At 40.3% G+C, this 9,722-nt stretch overlaps 2 protein-coding genes across 13 annotated transcripts in view; one reads left to right on the top strand and one right to left on the bottom strand.

Annotated features, from left to right (window-relative positions):
- Window positions 1-680: 680 nt before the first annotated feature.
- Window positions 681-7,380, top strand: skp1 (S-phase kinase-associated protein 1). Its single transcript, XM_014136881.3, has 6 exons — window positions 681-988; window positions 1,807-1,903; window positions 4,293-4,366; window positions 5,421-5,564; window positions 6,367-6,507; window positions 6,734-7,380. The coding sequence occupies exons 2-6, from the start codon at window positions 1,807-1,809 to the stop codon at window positions 6,767-6,769; spliced, it is 492 nt and encodes a 163-aa protein (XP_013992356.1). The 5' UTR covers window positions 681-988; the 3' UTR covers window positions 6,770-7,380.
- A 63-nt stretch (window positions 7,381-7,443) lies between these two features.
- tcf7 (transcription factor 7) overlaps window positions 7,444-9,722 on the bottom strand; it is a 68,400-nt gene continuing 66,121 nt past the window's right edge. For 7 of the 12 annotated variants that reach the window (XM_014136873.3, XM_014136871.3, XM_014136872.3 and 4 more), the window contains one exon: window positions 7,444-9,282. In XM_014136873.3, coding sequence (XP_013992348.3) covers window positions 8,964-9,282 — 319 coding nt within the window. In that variant the 3' untranslated portion in view covers window positions 7,444-8,963. Of the gene's footprint in view, window positions 9,306-9,722 lie in introns of all 12 variants that reach the window. The other 5 variants (XM_014136878.3, XM_014136879.3, XM_045693414.2 and 2 more) reach the window with 2 other exon arrangements.

The following is a 9,722-nucleotide window of genomic DNA, read 5'->3' as shown; positions in this document are numbered from 1 at the left end:
TCTAAAATTAATTAAATAAACAAATTTCCTCAATCTACACACAATATCCCATAATGAGAAAGCAAAAACGGTGTTATACAGGTCGCAGTTGTAAATGAGAACTTGTTCTCAACTGGTCTATCTGTTTTTAAATAAAGGTGAAAAAAATAATAATAAAATTGCTTCATTGATAATGACAGATCTTGGCCGGGACCCTACTCTGAGGGTGTCTTAGGGGGAGTTGGTATATGCAAAAAAACACATTTCCAATTCACACATGAATATAATGCAAATATTAAGCATCCACCTAAATATTATTATAAGTGAAGAATATACATGGAAATAATGATATACAAATAATGTGGAAAGAGTGCCATCTCACGGCAGGACTCAAAATTACAACTCGGAATATTTGTCAAGGTAAAGGTGTGATTGTGAATCAGTGATCATTGTTGTGAAAAATATTTTACATAATATTTATAGCCACATGTTATATGCGAATAATATTTTACATGTTATATGCAATACTTCATAGGCCTACTATTCAAGTAAGACAACAACAAAGTGTAGGCATATTTACATTAAACAATTACTGTCATGGCATTAATAAAAATACTAACATCTTGGCCAACAATATGAATGCACAAAGAGAGTAAAACAATTACGGTAATTTGTTTTTGTGCTGGGACAAATTGACAGAACCTGAGCAGTACACGTCATGAAGAGCAACATGCGCAGATAATACTATAATTGTATATATTTTGGACGCAAAAATTAACAGAATGCACCAAATATTACAATAATAGCATTAGAAGACAATCCTGTTAATAAATATTACGTGAAATTCTGTCTTAATGTCAATGGGGAAAATCACTCACAGGCATATCACAAGACTACCTGCTCCATTTGACAAAGCGTAGCTAGCACAGTTCCAGTGATTGCCTGTGCTTCGGTCTGGCCCTGTTGACGTTTAACATTTTATCTCTAGATTTGCTTTAAAACATTCACAGTAAGTAACCATTTATATACGATTTAGTTGCATGTCTTGGTGAAATAATTTGTGTTTTAAATGCAGTATTCCTATATCTAAATGAAAATATAAATTACTTGAATATGGTTGCTAAGACGAGGCCTTGCTGACGACGTCGTTAGCTAGTCGTCAGCTAGCACAGCAGGCTAAGGTTAACGTAGCTAACTAGTTAGCTTACTGTTACCTGAAATTATTGCTACTTTAAGTGTAGCGCCAGTATTGAATCTAACATCTTATTTCAGCATATGCCTGTTTCAGATATCCTGTTTGTTTACAGTTACTCAGGCTGTATGTGTTAGGTAGTAACCAAGCAAGTTAATGCTAACTACTGTACCTAGTTCATGAAACAGACTGGAATCGAAGCTAGATAGCTATGTTGAGTTAGCTTATTAACGTTAGCTAGCTTGATAACGTTAGCTAGCTTCACACGCTAACTCTACAGCTAACGTTATACAGTCAGTTGCGTGAACTGGTAACGTAGCTAGGTAGAACTACTTAGTTAACTAACTTGCCTGTCTACCGAAACATGAACTTGGCTGGCAAGTGTTTGGGTAGCTAATAACTGGCGTTACTTGTAACGTTACAAAAACATGTAACGTTATCTAACTAGGATTGGAAATGGCTTACCAACTAGGCACCTTAACGTTAGCCAACGTAGCGTAACTGTTACCTTGTCAGTAAGCCGAATACAGGGCTCGCCTGTCACCCTATATAACATGTAGTTTATGGCCCAATATGTCATTACCCCGCTATTTAACGCGAAGCCTGAAACTGACAAACGTTTTCCTGTTTTACAGATGCCCACAATTAAACTGCAAAGCTCAGATGGAGAGATCTTTGAGGTGGATGTGGAGATAGCAAAGCAGTCTGTTACAATAAAGACAATGCTGGAAGGTATGTAGCTATGTGTAGTAATGTACTCTGTTGTGATCATGTGGTTGTAACATGAGTAGGGTGTTAAAATCAAAACGCATATTTTGACCAGTGGGTAAAACATGTTAATTATGTTGTTACTCCTCTAAAAAAAACAATGGTCCAAACCCCATGAAACTACCATAATCCCATCAAAGGTTATTGGAGTTTTAACAGTGTATACAAAAATATGAAAATACCACATGTCATGTCTCAAATCGATATATATCTTACCTCTATATTGTTTTATATCCTCTGGATTTGAGAAGAAAGATGAAGAGTTCAATGGTGACCCTGTCAGGTAGCCATAATTCTCACACAGCATCCAGCCTAGCTGACAATGCTGTTTTTCAGGGTTTTTTTACAACTTATTTTTCTTCTCTGGCCTCCATTGATTTAGTTGTGCTAATTTTGACCATCCAACAAGGGTAAAAACTCCCAATATGTTTTGAACGGAGGCTGAAAAGATTTGGCCAATGAGAGCATCTTGACTGGCTACATCACCGCTTGGTATGGCAACTGCTTGTCATCTGACTGCAAGGCAATACAGAGGGTAGTGAGTATGGCCCAGTACATCACTGGGGCCGAGTTCCCTGCCATCCAGGACTTCTATACCAGGTGGTGTCAGAGGAAGGCTCTAAAAATAGTCAGACTCCAGCCACCCAAGTCATACTCTTTTCTCTGCTATCGCACAGCAAGTGGTACCGTCTGGGACCTAAAGGCACCCGAACAGCTTCTACCCTTAAGACTGCTGAACAGTTAATCAAATGGCCACCTGGACAGTTTACATTGACCTCCTTTATTATTTATCTGAATTGTTTTGCACTGACTCCCTTGCACTGGCTCTATGCACACTCACCTCTACCCACACACTCACACATACTACACTGACACTCCAACACACACACACACACTACATACGCTCACACACAAAACATACACAAGCATATTGACGCCACACACACACACTCTCACACATAGAACCACTTTCACACTTCACATACGCTGCTGCTACTCTGTTTATTATATATCCTGATTGCCTACCCACATGTACATACTGTATTACCTCAACTACCTCGTTCCCATGCACATTGACTTGGTACTGGTACTCCTTGTATATAGCCTCGTTATTCTTTGTTACTGTTTCCTTTTTTTTGGTGCAAATATTTGCTTTTTTAATTGTATTGTTGGGAATGGGCTCGTAAGTAAGCATTTCACTGTAAAGTTTATGCCTGTTGTATTCGGTGCATGTGACCAATAACATTTTATCTGATTGGATATAGACATGAGGTTTGGACCATTGGTTTTCATAGAGGATCATCTACAAAATTAACATATTATTTTACCCATTGGTCAAAAGATGCATTTTTGATTAGACACTCTATATTAATGCAAAATGCAAAATTCTTGTTATTTGAAGATTTCTCACAAACAAGCATGTCTCTGTAAAATGTTAAAGGAGCACTGGGCGTATACCAAGCGTTTTATTTTCAAAACATTTTATATTTAATGCAACTTGTGTCATGCTAATTTAGCTTTTTGCAACCCACGGAAAGAACTTTGCACACTACCACCACATCATGTAAAATCCTAACGTAGGGTTTTCACCAACAATGAATTCAGCAGGAGAAATGACTCCCTCATTGATTTTGATCGAGGGCACGCAGAGATCTCTATTTGAAATTTCCATAAAGCGACGTGCTTTCAAGGGGAAGCCTCTGGTCAAAACCAACTGTCAAAGGTCACTGGGAGAAAGTGTGCCATTCTGTCAACAGAGCTCTTATTGGTTTTATTATTATTATTATTATTATTATTGGGTGTATTAGATTACAAAATCCAACTTTTTGGATTGAATGATATTTTAGGAAAGACCCCACTGAATGATTCAGAACATGAAGAATCATATTTGTCTTGCTAATATGTATTATTTAATATAAGGAAGGGATATTTCATCGCCAAAGTGCGTTTCCACCAACTCTGGGCAGAGTGGGTGGACACCCTACATAAGGTTGAGAATCTTTTATGTAGTCTACATAGCCACTAGTACGTCTTAAACATCTACCCTGACCTACATGTACAAATTACCTTGACTAACCTGTACCCCAGCACATTGACTCGGTACCGTACCCCCTGTATATAGCCTCGTTATTGTTACGGAATGTTCTTTTACCTTGATTTATTTAGTAAATATTTTCTGAACTCTATTTCTTGAACTGCGTTGTTGGTTAAGGGCTTGTAAGTAAGCATTTCGTGGGAACGTCTACACCAGTTGTATTCGGCGCGTGCGACAAATACAATTTGATTTAAAGTGCAGCTATCAAAACCGTCTGGCAGTATCTTTGTGCACTTGTCTAATGGTTGTCTTTGACAGATTTGGGTATGGATGATGAAGGAGATGATGATCCAGTCCCCCTCCCGAATGTGAATGCAGCCATCCTCAAGAAGGCAAGTGGACTCACTGTCTGACAGTTATTCCATATCTGGTGCAATGGACTGAGGGAAAGGCAAACTGTTGGAAGTTGGACATTGATAACCTTAGGTAAAGTGCCTCCTCCCAACCAGAGCTGGGGCTATCTTATGTCTACTTCCACTTTTATCAGTTTAGTTACACATCAATTCTATCCATAGTGGCACAATTCAACCCAAACCCTTCTTAGCCTTTTCTCCTAGATGATTTTCCAGGAAGTGGAACATTTGGGCACAATTTAAACCAATGTAAGTGTAGGCAGAATGACTGTCCCAAACCTGTAACAGGGATCCGTACCTATGTGGGAGGCACTGTGAGGGTCCATGCTCGATCATTACATTCATCATTACATTATTTAGCAGACACTCTTATCCAGAGCGACTTACAGGTGCAGCCTTGCTCAAGGACAGACGGTTGGGATAGTTGGCCTTAGGGGTACAGTCTACAATGTTCATGTGGTCAATGGATGATTTGAGGAGTGTAAACCAACAAATGCAACTAGTCATCTGTGCTTGTCCGAATCTCTACAAATCAAATGGTGTGATTGCCTGCTGAAGGTGTAGACGGTGTTAATTGGATTTATACTGTGTGAAGGGATTTTGTTATTCCATCTCCCAGTTGAATTGTTCCATGCTCTCTTGTGCGTGTCTCCAACTGAGGGACAAGCTGATGTTGTTTCTGCTGCTTTGTTCAGCAACTGTATCCATGTGGCTAATGAATTACATTTTGTTTGGGGAAATGTTTGCATGGTCAGACAATTATACATTTTCTGCCTGACTTAATTAACGTCAGGTTTTTTGTTGTTTCTTACATCTGTAGAATAGCATGTGTCTCTCTGCCAGAAGCATACAGCTCTAAACAGAAAACGTCATGTGTGCTCTGACCTCGGTCGTCAAGTTAGGCCTCTGAAACGGGACTCCGTGGGAGATGGATGCCCTGGCGTGTCCGACTGTTGATTCACGGACTGTGTGCCAGGAATAGTTGTTCCTTTTCATGTTGTTTCCTTTCTCACTCCCGTTTCCTCCCTCCCAGGTGATCCAGTGGTGCACCCACCATAAAGACGACCCCCCTCCCCCCGAGGATGACGAGAACAAGGAGAAGAGGACGGACGACATTCCCGTCTGGGACCAGGAATTCCTCAAAGTGGACCAAGGGACCCTCTTCGAACTCATTCTGGTGTGTGCCTACCACCCCCCCCTGCCACTCACTCACAGAAACAGTTTGACACCTGCACACATACAAAGTGGAAGTGTCTCAGGTCGTGAATTTAGGCAATGGCTTAGCTGAACATACAGCACCAGTTAAGCGAGTAGGTGCTTAATAAAATGTAATAAAGTTATAACTGGAGGTCGTAGTAGTTCATTACTAAAGAGCCTTACACACAGCCAATAAAGCAGCAAAGTTTCCGACAGTTTATCCAAAATCTTAAACTCTGGTGGTACAAAATGCCTCCTCTCTGATGGATTATCCAATGAAACACCCCAGAAAAAGGGATCCAACCCCCTGTAATTCGATTGGTCACCGAGGGGAGGCACATGTGGCAAATATTTGAACTTGAGCGTCAGAGAAATTCCCTGAGCATGTTCCGTCCCTCCCTGTGCAGCTGCCGCCGAGGTGGGAGGCAAATCTGCCACCGGCTTTGCATAGAAACACATGGAGACGGCTGCGTTTTCTCTTCCTGTGTGTAAACGGTTCAGGAAGTATCAGCTATGTGCATATGAAGTTAAACAAGCAGCCTTGCATGGCTCTTGTGCAGTGATTTGTGCAATATGTTCTGGTAGCGCTCAGGGCTTCTAGGAACTGTAACACAAGTCTGTCATTTGAGCAGTAGGTTTTTCCCAGCTCCTGAGACCTGTTTACTCGGCCTAAGCCCAGGGCTGCAGTAGTTCACTTGAAAGGCAGTATTTGCAGTTGTTTTCTTTTCATCCTCATTATTATTATTATTATTATTATTATGATATATTTTTTTAATGTTTAGGCCGCAAACTACTTGGACATCAAAGGACTGCTAGATGTCACCTGCAAGACGGTGGCCAACATGATAAAAGGCAAGACCCCAGAGGAGATCAGGAAGACGTTCAATATCAAAAATGACTTCACAGAGGAGGAGGAAGCCCAGGTAATATGGTCTTCTGTGGTTTTCAGGATGTCCCACATGGCACCCTATACAGTCACAGTGCACTACCTTTTTTTGAGGAGCCCTATAGGTCCTGGTCAAAAGTAGTACACTAAAATGAACAAGGTGTTATTTAGGGCAGAACCGCAGTCCTGAATACGGAGCTGCCTTGTGTTAATATACATTTGAGCCATGTGACAGTGTGCGCTGCTTTTCCATTTCCCCCCAGGTACGCAAGGAGAACCAGTGGTGTGAAGAGAAATGAAGGAGGATCATGCCAACACTAACACACTGAAAGGATTGTTCCATTAACTGGTTGCACTGCGCTGTTCATACGTGTTAATATTACATTTAATCTATTAGAGTGCCCCCCATGTACTCCATAGCATGACCATTTCTATTGCTTGTGCAAAGTAATACAAAAAGCTATTTCATGTTTTTACAAATGTTACTTCACATATTCACATGAGATGCATAGTCTGGTCTTTACAATTTAACTCCTTTTTTCAATAGCTATAGTTGTCTTTTTTTACCGAATATCTTTTTCTTTTCTTTTTGAGTCAACTGAATAAATTGCTTTTTTTGACTGAAATGATAGCGCAGTGCAGAATTTTGTAAATGCAGCCTCTTCTGTGCTGTCTTCTTAAAGTCATGATAAGGAGACAAGCTGTCGTAGGAGATTTGAAGTGGGGATAAAAATGTCCTGTGGATTGGGAGTGCTTGTCGAAGACGTAGATGTGTGCGATCTGTTTGTCACTCAACTTAGGGTGTTTACTAGCTTAGTACTATTGGAATATTTCCTCAGTTCTGCTCTGAAGATGACATTTAGGGTTAACAACCATTGAATTCCAGGAGTTAATAAATTACTTAAAATAATGTGTGTCTGTCTGCTGCTGTTTGTGATTGTACATCTAATGTGAAATAGTGAGGAAACTGATCCAGATTTTCAAAATACTTTAATACATCAAACAAAAATGAGCACAAAGGCAGAAGTCTTTCAATGTGTAAAAAATAGAAAAGACAGACATCAGTACACACCTTTTTTTATGTATGGTCATTCTTCTGATATGAGCAGTCCCCAAATCTAAGATGTGTGTTAGCATTAGAGCACCCTCTGATGGACTAGACATTAATTGAACAAACAGAAAAGCCTTGCTGTACACAGCCTACAGTATCTCCAAAGTAAGCAGGGTTTGACACTTGCAAGCAGTAAATTAAAGCCATTGTTTTTCACATGTATTTTTGGTACACTTAGGTGGAACATGAACACACAAATGATTGACACAGCTGTGATAACTTCAATGAAAGGAAAAGCTAATGCAAAACTTCTGCACAAAATGTGTTTTCTGTGAGAAGACGGGTGTAAAATAAAAAATGATACTGCTTTTAGTGGAAAACTGAAATTAGAGACTAAAGAAACAACTTTGAAAAAAAAAAAGCTCATTTTTTACATAACAAAACTTAAAATTTATGTAGGGAATTCAACAAACTTTACAACAATAAAATATAGTACTCATTTGGTCTTTAGTTTACAGCAGGGTTCTTTAATCTTTTTCAGCTTGAGACCCAAATGAGAAATTAACAGTCCTCTTGTGCCTCAAATCGTCCTCCATTGAACCAAATTAAGAAGAAATAGTGTATGAATGTAGATGTATTCTCATAACTCGCGACCCACTAACATCCCAGGGCCCACTTTGGGTCCTGACCCATAGTTTAAGAAACCCCGGTTTCCAGAATGTTCAGTCAGACAGAGGCAGTTTAGGACTGCTGAATTTCATTTTTTATTATATAATGGAGGCTTTTTGACACCAGGAAACAAATTAATCTCCCAAACTGCATCCTTATGAACAAACACCAATGATGTTTTAATTCTCTGTGAGAAACCTACATCAAAATAATGTATCTAGCAAGAATTTGACTGACAAGCAGGAAGTGCCTAAAACAAATGAATATAACATAGAGATGAGTCTCTCCGAGGGGAGACGAGAACATGTCTACACAGTGAAAAACACTGTCACTTCTACCTTGAAGCTTCAACCTTATACGACATCATTAATCAATATAAATACTATCTATTCTGGAAAAGGTTCCTTTGACACGTCTGAAAGTCTTATGAAAAGGAGGAGTACAGTACTCCTCTGTAAAAATCTTTGGAAATGGAATCAATTCGATTTTAGGCAGAGAGGAAGAGAAGCAGTTATCATCCCGGCAATGTTAAAATGACATGAGCACTGAGTAAATCAGTCAGGAGTCAGTTAGTCATATTGATGTGAATGGCATCCTCTCCCAGACACAATGCTCTGTCATTGTTTTTGGATGTTTGTGGTGAAGGTCTTCCTCCAGCGTTTTGCTCCCCACTCCTTGTTTGGTCCTGATGACGTTGGGCTTTGTCTGTCTATCTGACGGTGTGTTGGGATGGTGCGAGGAAGTGTGAGAGGGGACAGGACAGGTGAGGCTGGCTAGTGAGACTTGGGCAGGGTACAGTCATGATGATGATGATTGAGATTGTCGTGCTGTTGGGATGATTCTATTAAAGCTTTGAGAGAGAGTTCTGTGGTCTTGGGTTTTGAGAGGATAAGGGGTGTGTGTTGTTTGCTGGGCCGGGGGTGCAGAGGGATGTGTGAGGGGGAAGCAGGCGAGGGCGAGCTGGGCAGGGAGGGGTGCTGAGGGGGGACGCCGTCGACCGGGGAGGGGGGCGAGTCTATAGCGCTTCCATCGGAAGAAGTGGGGCTGGCGCACCATCCTCCTTGAAGGTACCGAATGCACTTCTTTTTCCTCCTAGGAACAGTCAAGAGAGTTATCTGTGAATAAAGCGTGGATGCAAAGCGTCACCAAAATGAACTTTTTACTGTTTTCAACATGATTGAATTGAGTTTGAAGACCCCAAAAGAGCAAATCCATTGAATACCATCAAATATGTTTTCATAGATCATCCACCACCATTTCCTTCAAATCATGAATAATTTTTGTGGTTGTTCTCGTGATCATTAGAAATGTTGTTTTCTAAGCTAAATTGAAAATGAACAAAGGTTGTTTGCCTCTTCTTTAAAACCAAAGTGGCACGCCTTATCCCATGATTATTACCAGAACCCAACATGAGTCACTTAGTGCCTGCGCAAGAGAAGGTGCGAGGAAATATTTAGAGATGGGGAGGAAGAGAGAGCGATTCTAAATGTCAGAGTTCACTATCAAAAGCTGCACTGCCTGACCGCATGAAT

The sequence above is a fragment of the Salmo salar genome, chromosome 13 (assembly GCF_965601325.2).
Source record: "Salmo salar chromosome 13, fSalSal1, whole genome shotgun sequence".
Taxonomy (NCBI): Eukaryota; Metazoa; Chordata; class Actinopteri; order Salmoniformes; family Salmonidae; genus Salmo; species Salmo salar.
The sequence above is the reverse complement of the archived record's forward strand: the minus strand, read 5'-3'. Positions and strand labels throughout refer to the sequence as shown.

Bases quoted from the DNA above. Each gene is read 5' to 3' on its own strand.
- skp1 (XM_014136881.3), top strand. From the start codon at position 1,807: ATGCCCACAATTAAACTGCAAAGCTCAGATGGAGAGATCTTTGAGGTG. The intron at 1,904-4,292 runs GTATGTAGCTAT...TGTCTTTGACAG, and splicing joins AATAAAGACAATGCTGGAAG to ATTTGGGTATGGATGATGAA. The intron at 6,508-6,733 runs GTAATATGGTCT...ATTTCCCCCCAG, and splicing joins CAGAGGAGGAGGAAGCCCAG to GTACGCAAGGAGAACCAGTG.